At 44.2% G+C, this 23660-nt stretch overlaps 1 protein-coding gene across 1 annotated transcript in view; it reads right to left on the reverse strand.

Annotated features, from left to right (window-relative positions):
* Window positions 1-23660, reverse strand: part of RP1 (RP1 axonemal microtubule associated) — a 752859-nt gene that overhangs the window by 488982 nt on the left and 240217 nt on the right. The window contains exons 19-20 of the mRNA XM_075316343.1: window positions 8533-8665; window positions 1269-1420 (exon numbers count right to left, since the gene is read on the reverse strand). Of these exons, the coding sequence (XP_075172458.1) occupies window positions 1269-1420; window positions 8533-8665 (285 nt within the window). The remainder of the gene's footprint in view (window positions 1-1268; window positions 1421-8532; window positions 8666-23660) is intronic.

The following is a 23660-nucleotide window of genomic DNA, read 5'->3' on the forward strand; positions in this document are numbered from 1 at the left end:
TCAGAAAGGTGCATACAGATGATTGGATTCAGTCCAGTTCGTAGAATTGAGGCTTTAGTAACTGATAACTTGTAGTAAGTATTCTCATGGTAGCACAAGTCATACCTTAACCCTTAAAAATAAATAAAGACAAGAGAATCAATCTGGTAAAAAATGGCCGTGATGGTTTTATTAAGAGTTTCATAAATTAACAAACCAAATAGTAAATTTTAGATATAAATACTCAACTCATATACTCCGTTAAACCAATTATAACTATTCTACAAAATCCATTTCCAGCAAATTAAGCCAATCCACCCAGCAAGCTGGGTGATTTTCCCCTCTAATAATACATCACGACAAAAATGACCCTTTTTCTTCATCCCATGGGAGGGAGGGTGGGCGCTTCTTTCTTCAGTCACCTGGAACTGCACAGCTGACCACGAACACCTGCTTAAATACACAACTGTTCCCGCACTTTTTTTCCTTCAGCCAATCAAATTTTCATAAGACGAGCGCGCAACAGCTGGATGAAACTGGATAAATCCAGCTGTCCGCGTTACCAGCTGTTTAGTCACCACATTTTAAAAACATTAACCCTTAGCATCCTAACTTGCTAGAATTGAAACCCAGGCTGACTGTGCGACCATGTAAACCCAATTTTTTGTTTGTGTGAACTTGTGGTCTAATTGATCATTTCCATAGTATTCACTGCAGCCTGAGTAGAAGTGAACCTGTACTTTACACAGACAACCACTTTCATATTGGAGCTGCCATGGAAATCAGCTTAATCCCTTAGGCCACATGCACACGTTGAGTAATGGGGAGGTTTTTACCTCAATATTTGTAAGTAAAAACCAGAAGTGGGCAAAAAATAGATAAGTGGTGGTTTTCTATACTTTATCCTCTGATTATTCCACTCCTGGTTTTGACTGATAAATACCAAGGTAAAAAAAAACTCACCAAGTACTCATCGTGTGCACGTGGCCTTATACACCTTTTCAACAACTGAGCCAGGAAAATATTTCTCTGCCATTGAAGGCCATTTAATATCAACTCAACAAAGCAACTCTTGGTTCTGACTCACAAAAGGGACCCTGAGTGGGGAACTGCTATCATGGTGTATATTGACAAGGGTAGTCCAGTGACTACAATATCTTTAAACTGTATTCTATGTAACATGTTAATAAAACCACTATCTCTGATATATATAGTAGGAATTTGGAATACAAATAGTTAAACAATAAATTCTTTCGAACGAAACGCACAAGAATAGATTGGTGTTTTACCTGCCCTTGTTGGAAAGGACTTGACAATTCTGATCTAAGTAAAATTCTTTTTCCTGAATCTCCATGTTCTCCATACACGCAGATATAAACTGGAGCCTCGGTTCCTGCTTGTTCTAAATGTCCTGTGTAGACATTGATCTTGTATTTCACAACTGAAAAACAGACAAGCATATAGCATCAGTAGACAATCCAGAGACAAGTACTTGATATGCTGCCATATACACATTTAGCCGCTCTCATTGAGGACTGAAATTACAGGAAGGAGAAGACAGACTTAAGAAATTATTGGAACAGAGATCTAGATTTCAGTCTTATACAATTTATTCATAGTTTGCTGCTAAGTATAAATACACTAGAAAAGAAACATATCTGTGATACAAGTTGGCACAGAAATTAGTTATATAATCTAACATTAGCCTTCAAAAAGACTCTGAAAGAATGGGCACCAATGATGTTACGACTTGTGACCTCGTAAGTCCCATGTGATTTTTTTCCCCCCACAAACTCCAACATATCACTTGTGACTTGATACCCACATGAAATCTGTCTATGATTTGGGAGGATTTTTTGCAGCCACATGGCGGCTCTAAAATAGTTATAACACAGGACGTTACAGAAAAGCTGAAGAATTGCTTTTGGTCATGGGTGTGTTTGAGAATTGATGTTGTGTGACATGAGTTAGGAGTTTCTCCCTAGCCTAAGAAGTCAGGAAAATACACATGCCAATCCAAAAAAAGAAAAACATAAAATAACGAGAGAATCCATATCAACTATACAAAAACTTAAAGTGAACCTGTCGGGTGCAATATGCAGCCAGTACCACGAGCAGTTCTGGGTGAATATTACTAATCTTTGCCTTGTATCTAGTAGCATACATAAAGAGATCTTTATAAAAAGTATTTCTAAAGATTTTTATGATATGCTAATGGGCGAGGGGACTAGTCGCAAGGGCGTTAGTTCCTGCACTCATTCCGCCCTCTTAGTATGTGAGCACGCCCACAGGGGCATGCTAACATCCTCTTCAATGCAGCATCATAAGCGTTGAGGCTTGTACCTGTGTCCGCTATCACCACTGATCAGAAGTCCCAGCACTTTCGGTCATGCGCACTAGACCTCTCTGAAGGTGGGGCACATATGTGGCACCCCTGAATATATCAGGGTGCCACAGGGTACTGCAATCCTTACCCAGGGTCCAATGCCTACCTCCATGGTTCTAGGTTCCTAATAACCGGTGTCACACCATCAGCACTACAAATCCCAATCACACCTCACATCAAACCTGTCAGACACACCAGTGGGTTGGTTAAGCTGGGAAATTGCCACCCACCTAGGGGTCAGGCAGACTGGTGGGAGGGAGGAAGTGGAGAGCAGAGCTTAGAGTCAGTTCTGTAGTTGCCCTCAGAGAGTGAGGAGCTGGGGAGTTGTAGCTCCCAGGGAGGCAACAGATTGGGTCGCAGACGGTGGTCTGGGACCACTAGAGTCGGGGACCGGTGGCAGTGACATTGGAAAGGGTGCGACGGGCATAACCTAGGAGGATTGTCGGCATCAGAACCCCAAAAGAACCGACTGGTACCAAACATGGCGGGGTCCAGGACCCTAGGTCAGGAGCAGGTTCATCCGTCCTGATAATTAACCTGGGAGGGAGACTATCTTCACGAACATCCCTAGGAGCTCAGAGATTGAAGGCATCAGCACAGCGTAGGGGATAGGGTTTCCCAGAAAAGCAACCCAACTGAGTACGAAAGTGACCCCTTCGCTCCCCACGGCACCCCCAAACACCATCACCGAGTCCCGGGGCATTCCCCCTACCCATGGAGGGTTCTAACACCTGGCTGCCCCATTCCATCACCTCGGGTACTCCCAACTGCAGCGGTGGTACTCCAAATTACCACATACCACAGGTGGCGTCATGAACTTTAACACAATTCCCTGTAAATATCCCCCTTCATTTGAGTGGCCGCACGACCCATGGGTCCGGAGACCCCTCAAGCCACCGCGGATCCGGATCTTAGCAGCCCGGCTGCTGGCACGGGGGCGGCACACTGGCACAGTAGAACAGTGTGGATTTTCCACAACCAAATACACAGTGAAAAATAAGAGAACTTAACCTTATGGTTTGCCCCAAAAACATTGCTTTCAAACTTCTCTCTGTGGACAAGGGCAGTTGGAGTCCATAAGGTTATTAGAACAAACATCTGGTAAACATATGGGCAGGACAGGGCGTGCACATTAGTGCATTATTTGTGCTCTCATTATTTATGATTTTGTTATAGACTTGGAAAATTAAAAAGTCCAGTCCCACAAGCTTAGTACTCAATGGGCAGCACCACAGCCGCCAGATTCAATATGAGAAAATACAATTGCTCTGAGCCCAGCTGATTTGTAATACACTCAGTCATTTCTTTCCTAAAACGGATATTAAGAGAAGAAGCTCAAATTAAATGAAAAAGGGAAAGTCAGTTCTAAAACGTAACTTGCAAGGTAATAATCAGATAAAGCAGGATTCATTTTATGAATTTTAATGGAGTTTTGTAAATTTTTTAAGACTACTGGATAAAGGCAAAATGTAGCTAATAGGAAATTGAACAGTATATAAGAAAAGTGTAAAAATAAGTAAATGAAGAAATACGAATTACATGTTAAACCGTATTAAAAGAGTTTTATGGGAATCAACAAAAGCTTTTTTGTTTTTTTCTTTACAAAGTGCATAAAGTTTATAATACAGGCAGTATTGTTTGGAGGATAATGTTGTGTGGAGGTATGGTGTATGGATATGTTTTCTCATCCACATATATACAATAATGATACGTTAGTAAGTACTATTTACATAGTCAATAGACATATTAAAATTCTGTGTGCATAAACAAACCCACTAGTGGAATACACCACAAATTCCAAAAAATATGGTACTTTGTCTAAGATTTAAAGAAACAAGAATGCAGTGCTTTGAAAATCTTATACACAAGAGAACATAGAATGCAGATGAAAAGTTGAAAGTTAGACATTTGTCTATTTCATTTGAGAAAAAAATAACTCATCTAGATATCGATGGCGGCAGCACATCTCAAAAAAGTTGGGACAGGGATAACAAAAGGGGGTAAAAGAAGAGGTACTAGTGAAAACCAGCTGGAGGGTCAATTTTAAACTGTCACATTACTATATGAAAAGAGCATGTTAGGCCCCTTTCACACTGTGTTTTGCCTTACGTTTAGTGGTCCCATCGGGCATCCGTCCGAACCGCCCCTTCCCCACCCCGCAAAGCGTGTTTCGGACGCATGCGCCGACAGGGCCATTGACTGTAATGAAGCAGAGTACGTTAGTGTGTACTCTGTTTTGTATTATTTTTTGGCAAATACGTTTTCTGCAGGCGGACACCTGAACGTAGTCGACTACGTTTTGGTGTACGCCTGCAGAAAACATATGTGCCCGAAAATAGTACAAAACAGAGCACACGCTAATGTAGTCTGCTCCATTACAGTCAATGGCCCTGTCGGCGCATGCGTCCAAAACAAACGGGGTGGGAGAGGGGCAGTTTTGACGGATGCCCCGACGGGACCACTAAACGTAATACAAAACGCAGTGTGAAAGCAGCCTTAAAGAGGCAGAGTATTTATGAAGCCAATCTGTGAATGGCTGTGTCTAAAAATTGGGAAATAAGTTCAGAATTGTTAACTCAACATAAAATTGCAAATTTGAACATCCGACTATCTACAGTAAATAATATCATAGAATCTTAGAATCATAGAATGTTAGAGTTGGAAGGGACCTCAAGGGTAATAGTGTCCAACCCCTGCTCAATGCAGGATTCATTAAACCATCTCAGACAGATGTCATCCAGCCTCTGTTTGAAAACTTCCATTGAAGGGGAACTCACCACCTCTCGTGGCACTTTCAACTTCTGATCTGTTTTCTATGTTCTGTTATGAATAAAATATGTCTACAAGAGATTTCTGAATCATTGCATTCTTGTTTTCTTTACATTTTGCACAGTATCCAAACTTTTGTTTTCAAAATTTGGGTTGTACATAGTTTAGCTCAAGACACAGCCTGCATTATGGTGCCAGTCCTTCTGTATTTCTCCATAGGGCTAGAGAGAAAAAAGAAGTCCTATATAAGTACTGGTTGCCTTTATGGTAATGAAACAAGTCCATGACCATACAAAGCTGTTAAGAAGAACACATGTCTATATTTAACAGTTTCGAGACTTCAGACACCAAGACCACTGTGGAAGTGATAATGCTCACAATGTTTTGCACCACCATAAAATATATACATATATATATATATATATATATATATATATATATATATATATATATATATAAATTTAGTGATTTCTCAGTAATATTTATTGGTAAGATATTGATATGATATCTAATAAGGACACCATTATAACATCCACAATTGTTGTAAACCAGGTTATATACAGTAGACTCTTCAAAAACAGATCAGTTTATTTATGGAGTTACGAGTGTATGGAATAAGTATAAGTAAATTCTCTAATAAAAAATCTAAGAATACATAGGCTCTGTGTATGAAAAGTAGTGCGGACTGGATCTAGAGGTACTGTCTATTAAAGCCCTGCTCTTATTTTTTAAAAACAAATCTTGAAATTAGAAAGTTGGCTACTTTGTGTGAGACCTTCTTGTCTACAGTTGTTTTTAGATATGATCATTTCAATTTCAGATGTTTTACCCAGAATCATCAATCCAACTTTTTTTTTTGTTTTGATTTGTTTTTTTCAGTCCCTCTTCAGTATTTTTGAGAACACCAATTATTTTGGTGCAATTTTGACACAAACGGGCCCCAAAATTTGCAAAAATAGTTCAAGACAGGAAGAAGGCTCATTTGATTTATTTTGTGCCAAATTCATTATTCACGTGCACCATTTTGATAAATTTGGAGCCAACAACGGCAACTAATACTACAATACACTTAAATTGCAAAGGATCAGTCAGACTGACCCAGAAAAGCAGCCCTCTCCTTGCATGGTTTGTTTGTTATATTTTGGGGAAAATGTTTGAGCGCTATTGCATTTTTTTATGAATATAAACCCATATATCTCCATGCTAGATCTTCTATAAGTCTATTATGAAAAGGAATCAACAAGCATTTTGACTTTTGTGTTTTTCTGAGTAATGCTGAACACTGAAATAAAGGGAAATTCATATAACAAATATAGCAGAAGGGAGGAAAAATGTGGCAGCACATATAATGTTAGTATGCTATTAATGTAAAGACAGAGAACATTTAAATGCAGTTCATTAAAGAAAAATTATCAATTGGAGTAAGCGGAAATTTTTTATAAGACTCATAAACAATTTTTGAGTATTTAATAAGCAAATTAAAAATAAAAGTAAAGCACAGTGTTTATTGCAGCGGAGCTGTTATGGTTGAGTGAACAACATAAGATAAAGCATGTGTAGAATATAAAGTCATATCAGTTATTATCTCCTGATGTTCTGCACTGAGATTGTAAGAGGAAAAACATGACAACTCTGTTTAAAGTCATGCATTTGTTTTTATGTATTAAGCCGGTGTCCCACTTACGATTGCCTTGCGTGTATCTCGCGCGAGTTTCGCGTTGCATCACTCGTTACAGACTCACACTCTCCTCACAAGAACGGGTTGGCTGCATGCATCTCTATGCAACCGACCCACTCCTGTGAGGAGAGTGTGAGTCCGTGACGGGTGATGCACCGCGAAACTCTCGCGAGATACACACAAGGCAATCGCAAGTGTGACACCGGCCTTAGTGTTACTAAAACGTACCTGTACTGGCTCAAGCAATGGGTCTTGGTTCCTTTTTCTACAGACCGTTAACTTTGTACAAGCCTGCATTGGTGTACTGTGGTAAAATGGTGTCTTCTTCTGACATCGTCACTTAAAGCCTTTTAAGGCTGGCTCAGACAATTCTGTGCTGTCTGAGTATTCAGTAAGCATTGCATTCAATTATCACATGTACCTCAGCAGGTTGCTTCACCTGCTTCACTCACTTGGATAATAATCACTTTGTGAGCTTCTTTATCACATATCTGTATTGACTTCCTAGCTCAGACCTACATTTAACTATTCATCTGCTGTAAGCATAACAAACACTTCTCTGCTAATACTGTTGCTGTTCACAATTACAACTCTGCCACAACAGTGTGTAAGTTTCTCTGCAAGCGAGTATCCAGTTTGCCTGTTAAAGCACTACTCTAGCAAGTTTTTTTTAGTACTAGAGTAGCACTTTAAATCTAAGCTCCCTGCATTCTGTGATATACTCACTATCAAGTGACTTTACATTTTCCCTACCCAGCTACGGTCAGGGCCTCAGAACAAAATGTATTCCTATTATTAAGTGGGACTCCTAGACAAGTAAAGCCTATGCACTATGTGCAAGGTCTTACAAAAATTAAAAGGCGGGACTGCTATACACCCAGGAAGACATGTAAAGGAGGTCCTCAGAATTAATTTTTTTCCCATTATTAAGGTGTGGGACTAGACTAGTAAAGCTTATGCATTATGTGCAAGGGCTGCCAAAAATTAGAAGAAGGGACTACAATACACCATAGAAGACACATTGGGAAGGGCCTCAAAATACAATTTTTTTCCATTATTAAGGAGTGGGATTCCTAAACTAGTAAATCCTATGCACTATGTGCAAAGGCTGCCAAAAAGTAGGAGGGACTGCAATACATCCTGGAAGGCACATAAAGGAGAGCTTGAAAATACAGAGATGTATTGACTTGCACCTCCGGTGTCCTCCATGAAACACTGCAAGTCCAGCAAGTCACAAGTCCCTGGAGGCCAACCAGAGCGGAAGCCATAGAAGATGAAGGACGGGGAGCAGTGAACTTATATTTAAAGCAATATTCCAGTGGTGCAATAAAAAAAAATGCTGGAATGGTACTTTAATCAAAGCTGTCTTGTGTCTATTGATTGCATACATTTCTGCAATTGACCATCATTCGGCTGATATCATACAACTCTACCAATAACCATTTATTTGCACCACATATTGACTATACGTCTTTTACTCCTGAGTGCATCCCCAGCCCTAGATCTGTGTCTTCTGGTGTTTCCTGCTTCACTTGTCTGCCTGCCATCCTGCATACATTGTTGTACTGGCCCCCATTGATCCACATGCCATATGTCAAGTTCTGCTTTGCTGTGCTATCGTCTTGGCCTGTGTTAGTCACTCTGACATTACTTAGAGAGCCCATTTCACCAGGTGTGCTCCTAACATATAGTCAAATCATTAAGTTACAAACACACTTACCTGGATAAATCGTGGTTCCATCTTCTACAACTGGAAGCTCACATACCAGATCCCCATTTCCATGATTTTTTGACAACCACTTGTTGGCTTCAAAAGTAAATGTTTTTCCATTTTTCATTTTCTTTAAAATTATCTAGGAAAATAGATTTAAAATAATAAAGAAAAATGTAACCGTTATTTTCGCTTCTTTTAATAATTAGGTCAAATAGAGTTCTCTCAGCCATAAATAATGAGTATCTATCTGGTTTCTCAGGACTGTAATAAGGGCCATGTTTTTCAATGGGATGGCAGACTCGCTTTAAGCAACTTCACAAACAGACTGGTTAAAGGGAATCTGTCACCTGGTTTTTGCCATGTAATCCAAGAGCATAATAATGTAGAGACAGAGACCCTGATTACAGTGATGTATCACTTACTGGGATGTATTTTGCTGTTTCAATACAATCTGCATTTTATCAGCAGGAGATTAATATTACAAGACTATTTGGCATGTGCAGGATACCACTCCCCCAGCACTGATTTGTAGCTCTCTGTCACTATATAATGTACACAGATATCAGTGGAGTGGGCGGGGTTCTAAACAGCTCAACACCTCAGCTCACCTATATCTGCAACAGTGAAAACAGTGACTCTGCTATAACTGACACACCCAGTAAGTGATACATTGCTGGATTCAGGGTCTTTGTCCCTTCAGCATGGCGCTGTCAGGTTAAATAGCAAAAACTTGCTGAACGAACCCCTTTAAGTAGTTTAAAGGGTTTTTTGTAGGAATCAAAAAAAGTTAGTCATGGGCAGGAATGGGTAAAATAAACTATTCTCACTTCTTCAATATCTCTTTGGCACTGGCAGGAGATAATATAAGAGGTAAGTATAGTTTTTCAATTTAAAGAGGTATTCTCATCTCCAAGATCCTATCCCAATATGTAGTAGGCGTAGCAATAAAAATAATAATATTAGCATATGCCTCCATTTAAAAATGTAGTATGGTTCTCCAGATTAGCTATCTCGCTTACCTCATGTGCAGGGCATTACAGTAGGTTAGGAACCATGGTTACAGCGACAGTTAGTTTCTAGTCGTCATAACCATGGATAACTAAGCTGCTTCAATGCCCTGAACATGAGGTAAGTGACATAGCTAATCAGGAGAATTATATTCCATTTCTAATTGGAGGTATTTGCTAATATTATTATTATTACACCTACTACATATTGGAATAGGATCTTGGAGATGGGAATAACCCTTTAACCCATTCTCTTACTTAAACCCCTTCCAGACATAAAATGTACAATTACATCATATTTCGTGTCATTGATATAGACTCAAACTGAGCTTGCTTCATTGCTGGTAGATAATGGCTGCTAACTCCCACGACTGCTGTTAACCATTAAATGCAGTAAATTGTAGTTCTGGAAGTATGCTTAGAGTCGTTGTCCCTCTGGCAGGTGAACCTGCACTACAGTCTTATGTCTTTTGCAGCCTCTAACAAGATTGTCCTGTATTTCGAGCCTTCCATCAACTCATCAACTCTGACTAGTTTCTCTGTCACTGCTGAAGAAAAGCATCCCCACAGCATGATACTGCCACCACCATGTTTCACTGTGGGGATGGTGTTTTCAGGGTGATGACCAGTGTTAGTTTTCTGCCCCATGTAATGTTTTCAATTTAGCCCAAAAAGTTCTACTTTGGTCTCATCTGACCAGAGCATCGTCTTCCACATGTCAAAACTACAACTTGTTCCACAAATCTTAAGACCTTATACAGCTATGACGGAAAATTGAAAACTTTGTGGAAGAAAGAAAAACAAAAAAAGCATATTGCATTGTCAGAAAGAGGTTAATATTACATTTTAATTAGAGAGAAAAAGCCACTCACTATGACAAATCAATAATAACATTTTTGCTGCACTTTATACTATAGATGTCAGGCTGCCAGCAGGGGGAGCTGGAGTCCTGCAGGGAAAGACACTACACAGAGCTGAATGAGCAAGGAGGGGAACTCCCAGTGCGTGCTAATGCAGTGTCTGCCAGCATCAGCTAGATAGCTGAAGCTGTGGAGCATGCGGGGGATGGTCAGACGGGTCCAGGTCATACACAGTACGGGCAGCAGGAAGACCGGAGGAACTAGCAATGGAGGAGTCGAGAGCAGGCCGAGGTCAGTACCAGAGGAAACAACCAAGTGGGGTGGTAGGAGAGGGGGGAACAACCGGGGCTATTGTGGGAAGGAAGGAGATGGGACAGAGGAATGGCAGAACGACTAGGGGACAGAACACAGACAGAGGCTTAGGGCACAGAGAGGGAACAGACCAGGATCACACTTACAGGGACAAGCACTCACAGGCAAAGCAGTGCTAAGCTTATAGCCGGCGCTGGTTCACTGTAAATGTCAGCTTTTAAGGCATCCAGGCTCCGGAAGTGAGGCCCGGGAGAAGGCTCCGCCCCCTAGCCATATGGACGGGGAAGAGAACCATGACAATAGCACTGTATATTCTGTTCCTGTAACTTTCTGCATACACACATACGGTTCTAGTACACTTTCTATTCTATTCATAAATATGCAAACATTAAATAATTTAAGTATTTAACTCTTTTGAAGTCTGTCATTAATTATCGTATTGACGTTATAAACAATGGATCAGTCTAAAGCCTGCTTTACACGCTGCAATGTATCTTACAATGTGTCGGCGGCGTCACGTCGTAAGTGACGCACATCCGGCATTGTAAGGTACATTGCAGTGTGTGACAGGTACGTGCGATTGCATACACATCGTACCTTTCTCTAGAATTGCACGTCAGATTGTTCAACGTTCCCGGGGTAGCACACATCGCAGTGTTTGACACCTCGGGAATGATGAACAGATCTTACCTACGTCCTGCGGCTCCCGCCGACAATGCGGAAGGAAGGAGGTGGGCGGGATGTTTACGTCCTGCTCAGCTCCGCCCCTCCGCTTCTATTGTCCGGCTGCCGCGTGACGTCGATGTGACACCTGTTGTAGCTGTTCTGTTTTGTCACAAGTAAGCTTATGGGATCACCAGTGAGGTCCTCTGAATTAGGCCTCTTCAGACCTAATCAAGATCGAGCGCTCGGAGAAAAAGACCTGCATCCATGTGGGCATGATCAATTTTTCTATTTATTTAACCAAAGTAGTTTATTTATACCATTTACAGATCAATGTGATATTGCAAAAAAAAGCTTCTAGCTGGACTTCACAAGTTGCTCATATGACCTTTAAGTTTTAGCAAAACAAAAATGTAGAGTCATGCATATGAGATAAGAAGAAGATAAGAAGAACATTAGAGACAATAATAATCCTTGAGCCTGTCTCTTATTCCGTAGGCTCCATGACTATAAACTACCATCAGATATACTTACTAATAACAATAAAATATCTTTAATGAAGAAATAGAGAAACTATTAACCCTTCTATATCACACCGAACGTCCCTCCCACTCCAGGAAGTGGACGTTCGCCGCCAACATCGAGGTCGTATGGAAGGGTAAGTACGTGTGACGGGGGTTACTCGTATGTGCGGCACGTTCAACAAATTGAACGTGCCACACATATGATGGGGGCGTTGCAAATCGCATACGATATCGTATGCGAAATTGCAACATGTAAAGCAGGCTTTAGAACATGGGTCCCCAATTCCAGTCCTCGAGGGCCGCCAACAGTACATGTTTTCAGGATTTCCTTAGTATTGCACATGTGATAATTTAATCACCTGCACAGTTGATGATTCCAACACCCATGAAATGCTAAGGAAATCCTGAAAACATGCACTGTTGGCGGCCCTCGAGGACTGGAGTTGGGGAACCCTGCTTTAGAATCCCAGATGAAAGCTTAAATCCTAGATGAAAGCTATTTATTGAATGAAATACATCCAAAATAACACACTAAAGCTCAACAAGTACAGATTTTTGCATTAAGATGTCTTCTGCAGACAGTGAATGGAAAGACAGGAGAGTAGTGAGGGGTTACTTTCAGTGATCAGCACATTAAAGACGGCTGTGACAGTTCTCTTCATTACTATAGCAGGCTCCAGCAGAGAGCAAGCAGCGCCCTGTCTGATATGAATGCCACAAGTGACACACAGGAGTCTATAGAAGTTATTCATTGCCAGCACTTGTTAAATAAATAGAGAGACATACATCCTATTATTCAGCATAGAAATCCAATGTTGCAAGAAGTGAGAAACAAAATATAGCTGATCTCCTGATCTTTTATACAGTAAATGCTAGATATTATTAAGAAGACCTCACTGATTCCAAAAACAAGGGGTTTCGAAGCCCCATTCTTGGAGGAAAGGTGAATACTTTTTATTCCTTTAACGAGCCTTGTCACATGACTTAGGGTAAGAAGCCAAACTGGAAACTCCATTAGCAGACACATGTTTTGGAGTGTTGCCCCTCATCAGTGCAAAGCAGGATATAATTTTAGATTTTTTGTTAAGCAGATGTTTTCTCACTGCCCAAAAAGGATAATGTAACAACAAATGGCAAGTAAGTACACAGTTTCTATATGTGACAACATCCCATAGTATAGTTGTGGGGTATATGGTTCAAATTGAACTTGTAAAAAGTGCTTATTTTTTTTTTTTCAATTTAAAGCACCATTCTCTACCCCTCTCCCACTCCTCTCCACAAAAAGCTATAACAAAGAATGCTCCATTTGTAGGTAAACAATTGGAAAGGAAAATGTGGCGCCAGCCTGCAATATGGTTGCGGGATGTACAGACGCTAAAATGGAACAGTAAAATAAGTGTGAATTAATAGAATGCGTGTATCATTATTTTTATCTTTTTTTTAGAAAAAACTCCCACTATTCTGCTGCTTTCTTGGCAACAAAAATCATAACAAAGACTGCAAGAATGCAACATTGATTGATAGGCAATTGCCCAGGAATTAAACTGAGGGATCAGTCTACAATATGGACCATTAAAACAGGTATGCTAAAAATTATGGGGTTTTTTTTTCTAATTTTGGTTTATATACATTTTTTAATTCTTTGGTTTAAATAATTTTTTTTATCATTTTCCCTCTTGACAAATAGGCTGTAAAGAAAAAAAAGTTATGTTGCTACTGTAGATAGGTATTATCAGACAGATTGAGAGTATAACTCCTATTGTCTATGTTGTTGAGCGCTGCAGGAGCGCACCACACTCTGTTGTAGGCTGTGATGGTGGAATATTGTGGATTGTATATGTCGCAGGAGGAGGGGACGCGCTCGCCACGCTCGGGTCCGGGGTTTCTGCTGCTGCTGCTCGGTGGCTCGAGCGGTGGGCCGGACCTGGGGACTCGAGCAGCGCTCCTCACCAGTGAGTGAAAAGGGATGGTTTGGTTGGGGAGATTGTTCGTGACGCCACCCATGGGTCTTGGTGATGATGGCACCACCGCTGCTGGTAACGGGGATCCCGGGAGAGATGGTAGGGAGCAGCTAGGATGTTGTCCCTCCGTGGGTAGGGGGTTGGTGATCCCAGGGCCCGGTGGTGTAACGGGGAGGCTGGATGGCTGGGGTGCGGGGTTGCAAGGACAGCGCGGCGCGTGCCAGACGGCACTGGTGTACTCACTCAGACAATCAATGACAGGGTCTCTGGTAAACCAAACGCCCGGATGGACGGGTCCCGCAGCCGGCTGCAGTGTTGTTGTTGTGCTCTCCTCGGATGGCTGATGGTGGCTGTCTTTCCCTGCACCTTTTAATTGAAATACTATGTCCCAAGAATGACAAAAAGTATTTTAGGAGTGATACCTTTATAGGCTAACCAGAAAAATCATATTAGCAAGCTTTCAGAGCACACAGGCTCCTTCTTCAGGCAATTACAAATGAATTACTGAGACCAAACACAATATTTAAATGAATGTTACAACAGGACTGCACCTTTTAGAATGTTCTGACTCCTGTGGTTGCCCACCGGTAGTCTGCTCCCCGGCGTATAGGTGCCGTAGGAGCCCGTTTTGCCCGCAGGCGCTGGCCCTTGGATCTCTAGCCTGTGGCGGTGGCTGTATATCCTCACGGTGTGAGCGGTTGCCTTCTGTCGGGACTTGGTTGTTGGGAAACCCCTGGGGTTCCTGTCACACTCGGATTTGACTATTGACGGCGGCTCCAAGCCTGGTCGGGGTCCGGCCTGGTCGGGGTCCGATGGCCCTGCCTGTGTGTGCTTAGCTTCACTCCAGTCCCCGGTTGGGTACCGGTGGGCCACCGCCCAGCCCCGGTCCTTACGGCTTTGCAGAGTTCCACCAACTCCTGCAGACGGCCACCACCGTCTGCCAACCTTGCTGTCAGTGCCTGGGCTCCTACCCAGGCACACGCAGACGTTTTACTCCTCTCACTTTCACCTCCAAAACTGAACTGTCTGTTTTCCCGCCTCCAGGCCTGTGAACTCCTTGGTGGGTCGGGCCAACCGCCTGGCTCCGCCCCAACTGGTGTGGACATCAGACCCTGGAGGGAGGCAACAAGGGTTTTTGTCTGACTGTTGTAACTGTCTAGGGTGGGGGGTTGTGTATGTTGGTATGTATGTGACTACCTGGCTAGTCCAGGGCATCACACTCCCCTTTGGTAAAATGCAGACTGTCCGCGGGCTGCCCGTCCATCACCGGTTTTATTTTTGTTTCTGTAAAAGATAAATTAACACATAAACATTCAAAATAAGCATTTTTAGAAATCTTCTCTTACGGGAGGCACGGTACTTTAACGTTACAACGGTAAACATTTTTATTAAAACGGACGGGTTCATGGTCATCCGCTCCCCCACCCAAGCAACCTAAACCTTGGTGCTGCCCCTAAGAAACAGACAGCACACCTTTACCCCAGTACAGGTCCAGGTTACCCGAGCGGGAACGGGCACGGTGTCTCGCACCCGGCTGTCACTTCAGGGGACCCCACGTCCAGGGGTGGCCGGGCCCCAGCCTCCTCTGCTGCGGGCCCTTCCTCCAATCTGCCTCTCCGGAGGCGGTACAGAACAGAAAACCGGCCCACAAATTATTTACAAACCCACAAGTTCGTGGGTGGCCTGCCAGTTCTCGGCCATGTCCATGAGCAGTTTCTCATGTGGGCGGTACAAACACAGAGAGTCCCTCCGGGGACAACTTGCCGGCAACTGCCAGGATAATCAACTGGTTTCTGATCAGGTGACAAACCTCGGTTTGATTAGTGTTGATTCAACGGGCATTCATTCACAACTGGAACAATCAACACGCTGCACAGGGTCCCAACGGGGACAACTTTGGTGACAACAGTAAACCGCTGCCTTTACTTAAGGTCACACTCATCAAGGACCTCCTCCAGCTCGACATCCGGACGGCACGGTGGGGGAGGGGGCTGGGGCCACATCTGCACACCGCGGGTTTCCCTCTGTTTCACGTCCAGGGCATACCAGCCCCTCTCCCCGTAATGTCAGGTGTAAGTCACCAGGTCGCCCGGCAACAGATCGCGAACTGGGTGGCCCGTTGGGAGATGTGAGTTCACGTCACGGCGGGCCACAAACACTTCGGCCTCCAGGCCCGATTCGTAGATAAAGCCGAACCCCCTTCGCGGGTCAAACTTCCTGACTTGGCTTTCATAGAGTGGGCCCCGCACCCGGAAAGTGGCGTTCCGAAGGTGGTCTTTCTCTCGTATGGTATGGGCCACCACGTCGGCTCTCTCCCGCACCCTGGCAGCTATCTCCTGGCCCAACGGGTTCGGCTGTTTGTCCCAGTACGGGTCATTGGTATACCCCTGTGCTTGGGCCGGGCCCCGCTGGATTGCCCCCACTCCGGCTACCACCTCTTTGGGGGGGTCCAGCGGTGACGTGGCCTGAGGTGCTGCAGGCAGTCCTGGGTGACGGATGTGAGACGACACTCCCTGAGCAAACCCGCGGCTCAGAAAGTATCTGGAGGCTAGCCTGCTTTCTCTATAGTCCATAGCTTCTCGATGGCCCCCTGTCCATCAATCACGCCAATAGGGGGGATTGTGAGGAAAGAGTTAACCTTTTTCACTGACTTAGAAAATAATAGAAATTCATTCTCCCTGGCAAGACCGAACCAGACTTATTTGCGTCATAAACTATGAGACCAACTTCAAGGACGCAGAATGTTTTGACTTAGAAATGACTGACAAACATCTTGTTATGAGAATGAGAGGCGGAATAGACTATTATGGGAGTATAAGTCATTATATTAATTTCTCTTGCTGGGAATATGCAATCCACGCCTTAATGAATGTAGATTAATGAATATGTATGTTGCATAGTTACGCCCTAATCAACTTTGTATAACTTTGTAATGTAAACAATACCAATACAGTTTCTTTTTGGGAGCCGCACGTCTCCTAGCCTTTACGTGTATAACGGTGTCTGCCTGTTTTCATTGAAGGCTAAAAGGGAGGGCAGAGGGGGGTCACCGGTACCCTCTCTCATTTGGGCATCGCTGGCAATAGCTGTGACCGTTAGGTCAACCTAACATTATCTGGCGCCCGAAAAGCAGGGACCCGTGTTTCTAATCCCAGGACGCAGTGGACTGTCTTGCCATTCAGAGGAGGAGTGGACCAGACGTGGGGACCAGAAACACCTGGCCAGGTAAGAGTTGAACCTTATTCTTCTCTTTAATCCCCACATCTGATCTCCCCTCTCCTCAACGCGCAAAATGGTACACTGTGAGTAGATACTGGGTTATTGGCGGGTTTCCACTGAACTCTGAGAGAGCCTTGCCAGCTGATGTTTTCTGTGCCTTGTTTGGTTGTTTGTTTGTTTCTCTGTGTTTCTCTTCCCCTCTGTGCTTTGTCTCCGTGTGTCGCGGGTCTGCTCTCCTGTGCTTTGCTTCTGTGCTGTTGTCTTTGCTGGTTGTCATAGATCCCATACATCAGTGAGTGTTGAAAGGGAATAGTGTACCTGCTCTGTCCAATGGATGTGATATTCACTGCCCTAGTGTTAGTGGGAATAGCCCTGTTTGCCATTGCCATCGGATATAGAGTGTACCTGTGGTACAAGAAGGGCAACCCAGCGCCATTCAACATTCTCAGCCCCCTCTGAACAGTTAGGACACCACCTTTCAGTAGGAATACAAATAAGGAGTTAGTCTCTAGGTATCTCCAGGAAAGGTGGTTTTAGACCTCACCTTAGGTAGGAATACAAAAGGAGTTAGTCTCTGAGTATCTCCAGGATAGGTAGGTTTAGTCCAAAGGACGTTCAAGGGTCTAGAAGCTGAAGAAGATAGACGAAGAATGGGGCAAGGAATATCAAAAGACAGAAGAGCTGGATGCACCCTGCAACATCTCATTACGTGTTATCATGGCAAGAGGACAGCCAGTCAGTCCAAGGAAGTTTTCAAGACATTTGGATTGAAGGGGAAGGATCAATTGGACCCCAACAAATGGAATACAATAACAGCTACTAGAGCAGGAGTGATAGCAGATAAATCATGGACTAAACTGATCAGAACTCTTTCTGACATGGCAAAAACAGCCCACGATCAAGGTTGGATATACCATGAAGAATCAGACACATGGGAAGAAGCTGGGAAGAAGGCTAATAAGGAACAGCAGCTTCCTCCGTACCTGTCAGCTACTCCTGGAACAGCTTCAAAAATAGCAGGATCCCCGGAATGGACCTGCACAAACTGTAGCCAACAAAATCCGGACTGGAGTGAAACATGCCTAGCCTGTGGAGCCCCACAGCACAAGCTACAAGCCACAGCACCAGTGCCTCTTTATCCCGTAGTGGAAAGAAGAGTCCTGATAAGACCACCTGTTAATCCACAAAACCCAGATGCTCCCAGAGATGCAGTTCCTCGTACGTATGATGACTACGTACCCTGGACTCCAGCCCAGCAGATGGCTTTCCTGCAAAATGCTCCAGACCCGACTAGAAACCCAGTCAGTTTTTCACGTTACCTGAACCAAATACAGGTCTCCTACAGAAGCACTTGGTTGGACATGGAAGGTTTGTGTAGAGTTAAAATGTCTCCCGAACTGTATGCCAAACTCACTGCCCACCTGACAGGACATGTTCCGGACAATACCCGTAATGTGGAATCGGGCCAAGATTTCATGATAAGACTCAATCTCTTCTGCGCCCAGGAGCAAAGAACTAAGGGCACAATGGGACCAGTGCATCAAGGTCCTGTGGAGAATGTCAGCTCATTTTACTACAGATTGATGCAGTCTTTCGCAGATGAAGGGCTGGACTTACAAGCGGGTGCAATACGTCGCCTGATGGTAAGATTCTTCATGGATGGAATACATGCACCTCTGGCAGACAGATTGAAAGCGTGCTGCCCAGAATGGAGAAACATGGAAGACATAGATATTCTAGTCAACAAAGCAAGTGGCTTAGAAACCGACGTAAAGGATAAAAGGAGCAACAAGAAAGTTGTCATAGCAGCAGTGGACGGTCAGCCAGAAGGTACAAGAAGGAAGGCACCGACCTGCTACTATTGTGGAGTCAGAGGACGTGATCAGAGACTGTAGAAAGAAGAAGAGGGACACTCAAAACCAACCCGAGAGTCAGGAGGAGAAGACTGCCTGACTTGTGGTAGCACGGGATAGGGATGCCAGAGGTCCATTTATACACGTCCCCCTTCACATTGGCAACAAGGAAATAAGAGCTTTGGTGGACTCAGGAGCCTCACGCTCCGTACTCCCCAAGAATATGGTGCCCGAAGGATCCATCTCCTCTGAAGCTACTGTAGTATCTGGATTTGATGGACAAGCCCAGATAATCCCAATAACACATCCACTGAAGGTGAAACTGGGACCACACATGTTCGTGTCTAAATTCTTAGTGTCCCCCCTGGGTGGAGATGCCCAAGTGGGAGAAGATCTACTATCAAGACTACAAGCTCAGATTGTATACAATGAAGATGGATCTGCTATCCTGCAAATTCCAGAAGATATCCCAGAAGCCCTGTGCACTCTCCAGATGATAGAAGATCAACCAGAATCTGATGTTACACGTAAAGTAAACACGGATCCAATACTTCTACAAGTTCCTGCAAAACTCTGGTCCACATCAAAAACTGACCTCGGCACACTACCCGTGCCCACAGTAAAAGTTTCAGTCAAGCCTGGAATTACGCCACCGCAGCTGAGACAATCCCCCCTCCCGCTACCTCTCGCAGTACATCTACCAGTACGTGGATGATTTACTACTGTGCTTCCCTAGTGAAGAGGAATGCTTACCTTTCTGGCAGAAGTAGGATGCAAAGCAAGCAGAGATAAATGCAGACAGTGGATTCCCAATGCGTCACTACTCATGCAACCGCTGTATGATTGCACAAAGAATGTTCCTTTCTCCCTTACAGAAGAAGCTCGACAAAACTTTCAAAAGCTCAAGGAACTAGTGATTGATGCACCTGCTCTGGCACTACCAAACTATGATCTCACCTTTAATCTGTTCGTAGCAGAGCTTCAAGGATTTGCCGTAGGAGTACTCACCCAGAAGACGGACAAACATCACATAATCGGGTACTACTCCTCTCAACTCGGCAACGTCACCAGAGCAGCACCAACCTGTGTCCGTGCTGTTACAGCAGTTTCAAACATACTGCAGAAAGCATCTGAAATCTCACTCGATTTCCCGACTACCATCCTTACCAGCCATGACATTTATACTGTTCTCAATCAAGTGAAGCTGAAACACCTCTCCATGGCAAGACAAGTCAGACTTCAGTGCACGCTGTAGCTACCCCCCAAACATCTCATTTGCTCGAGTTACAAGTCTAAACCTTGCTGATCTGCTGATCTTTACAAGTTTAGAAGGGGGGACAGAAGAGAGTGACAGAAGAGAGGACAGAAGAGAGTGACAAACGTACCAGCGCACCATTTGATCATGATTGTCAGGAACTCATTGAACATGAGGCAAAGCCCCTGCACAATATTCAGGCAACACCGCTTACAAATCCAGACTTTGAACTTTTTGTGGATGTAGCAGATACGCTGATGAAGCAGGCAAGTTCCACACCGGATTTGCAGTAGTGACTCTATATGCAGTCTTAGCCAAGCAACCGCTACCTCCACGCATATCTGCTCAAGAAGCAGAACTTCTTGCCCTCATCTGGGCAATTGAGTTTCTGGAAGAACGAACAGCGAACATCTACACGGACTCAGCCTATGCACACGGCATTGTGCACGATTTTGGCACCATCTGGCAGACTAGAGGATTCCTCACAGCAACAGGAAATCCTATCAGGCATGGAGCCTCAGTGAAGAAACTAATGGAAGTAGCCTTGATACCAAAACAGCTAGCAATCATAAAGGTTGCTGCCCACACCAAGGCTCAAACACCCGAGGCAAGGGGAAATCGCTTGGCCGATCAAATAGCAAAACAAGCCGCCTTACTCCCTTTGAAGGAGACGGAAACAGTGTCAACGACGGAGGAAGAAATGCAGAACCTCTTTGAGACACAAGAAAACGCCTCTGAGGAAGAAAAGGCTGGATGGCTGGCCAAGGGGGCAGAAAAGGTGGAGGGGATTTTGCGCCTAAACGGACTTCCCGTCCTGCCATGCAGTTGGTTCCCTGCCATTTTCCAAGTACTCCACTATCCCACACACAGTAGCACAAACTCAATCATGAACCAGATGCAACCATATTGGATAGCCCCCGGCTTCAGACAATACGCCTCCCAGAGAATAAAAGCTTGTCACATCTGTGAACAACACAATCCAGGCCAGCTAACTAAAACCCCGCAAAGACACATGCCAAAGACGTTTGCCCCATTTCAAAGAGTACAAATAGACTATATCCAGCTGCCAAAACATGGCATCTACGAGTTTGTACTTGTCTGTGTAGACCTCTTCTCAGGATGGCCAAAGGCCTACCCTGTCAGCTCAGCCACGGCCTGAATTACAGCAAAGAAATTGGCCTGTGAGCTGGTACCCCGGTTTGGACTCCCTGAAGTCATAGAGTCAGACCGAGGTACTCATTTCACTGGACAAGTTTTCCAGAACACATGTGCCCTGTTAGGCATTCAGTCAGCCTTACACACGCCTTACCACCCACAGTCATCAGGGAAAGTGGAAAGGTTAAATGGAACTCTAAAGCTCAAAATAGCCAAGGCAGTGGAGGAGACTGGTAGACCATGGACAGAATGTCTCCCCATAGCTCTTTACTCTATAAGGACTACCCCGCAGGGAAAGCACAGGCTCTCACCCTTTGAAATACTCTTTGGTAGTGCACCCAGATTAGGATGCTACTTCCCGCAGGAGCTACACCTGCAATGTGATAGCCTAACGTCTTATGTTGTTTCCCTGCAGAAGAGACTAACTGAAACCCACCAAAGGGTCTACTCTTCTCTACCTGATCCTGATGCCGTTCCAGGAACCCACTCTCTAAAGCCTGGTGACCGGGTCTACCTAAAGAAGCACGTGAAAAAGACCCTTGAGCCACGATTCGAAGGGCCTTTGACTGTCCAGCTGACCACTCCAACCTCCGTCAAACTTGAGGGGAGATCGACATGGGTCCATGCCAGCCATTGCAAGAAGGCCTAATACTGCTGATAAGTATTTCTATGTGTACTCCCTTTTTGTGGCCTTCTACACCACGGCAGAATTCATTTGAGACCCATCATGAAGTGTTAGCTGAAAAACTTGAGATCACAGACTGCTGGATATGTACACACGCACCTGTGACAGCCTCTTCCATGCCATACTTAGCCATACCAGTCCCAATAAACAAAGTGTTTCAATGGGGAGGCTGTTACAACAGACTATCAGTGTTCCAAGTGTTACTCTGTTTACTAGTTGCTTATGTAGTGTTCAAGTTGCTAATGGCTTTGTTTTCCCGCTGCTTGAAGCAATGTAGATACAATGATTATTCAGCACCCGTATGAAATCACTAATATGCTTTTTTCTCTTCTCTACTCTTTCCTCTAGAAATCACCTTGGCGTATCATGATGAGACTCCTATCGAGAGGCATGCAGGCAGTCCTGGGTGACGGATGTGAGACGACACTCCCTGAGCAAACCCGCGGCTCAGAAAGTATCTGGAGGCTAGCCTGCTTTCTCTATAGTCCATAGCTTCTCGATGGCCCCCTGTCCATCAATCACGCCAATAGGGGGGATTGTGAGGAAAGAGTTAACCTTTTTCACTGACTTAGAAAATAATAGAAATTCATTCTCCCTGGCAAGACCGAACCAGACTTATTTGCGTCATAAACTATGAGACCAACTTCAAGGACGCAGAATGTTTTGACTTAGAAATGACTGACAAACATCTTGTTATGAGAATAAGAGGCGGAATAGACTATTATGGGAGTATAAGTCATTATATTAATTTCTCTTGCTGGGAATATGCAAACCACGCCTTAATGAATGTAGATTAATGAATATGTATGTTGCATAGTTACGCCCTAATCAACTTTGTATAACTTTGTAATGTAAACAATACCAATACAGTTTCTTTTTGGGAGCCGCACGTCTCCTAGCCTTTACGTGTATAACGGTGTCTGCCTGTTTTCATTGAAGGCTAAAGGGAGGGCAGAGGGGGGTCACCGGTACCCTCTCTCATTTGGGCATCGCTGGCAATAGCTGTGACCGTTAGGTCAACCTAACACCACCGTCTGCCAACCTTGCTGTCAGTGCCTGGGCTCCTACCCAGGCACACGCAGACGTTTTACTCCTCTCACTTTCACCTCCAAAACTGAACTGTCTGTTTTCCCGCCTCCAGGCCTGTGAACTCCTTGGTGGGTCGGGCCAACCGCCTGGCTCCGCCCCAACTGGTGTGGACATCAGACCCTGGAGGGAGGCAACAAGGGTTTTTGTCTGACTGTTGTAACTGTCTAGGGTGGGGGGTTGTGTATGTTGGTATGTATGTGACTACCTGGCTAGTCCAGGGCATCACACTCCCCTTTGGTAAAATGCAGACTGTCCGCGGGCTGCCCGTCCATCACCGGTTTTATTTTTGTTTCTGTAAAAGATAAATTAACACATAAACATTCAAAATAAGCATTTTTAGAAATCTTCCCTTACGGGAGGCACGGTACTTTAACGTTACAACGGTAAACATTTTTATTAAAACGGACGGGTTCATGGTCATCCGCTCCCCCACCCAAGCAACCTAAACCTTGGTGCTGCCCCTAAGAAACAGACAGCACACCTTTACCCCAGTACAGGTCCAGGTTACCCGAGCGGGAACGGGTACGGTGTCTCGCACCCGGCTGTCACTT

This window comes from Anomaloglossus baeobatrachus, chromosome 6 (genome assembly GCF_048569485.1).
Source record: "Anomaloglossus baeobatrachus isolate aAnoBae1 chromosome 6, aAnoBae1.hap1, whole genome shotgun sequence".
Taxonomy (NCBI): Eukaryota; Metazoa; Chordata; class Amphibia; order Anura; family Aromobatidae; genus Anomaloglossus; species Anomaloglossus baeobatrachus.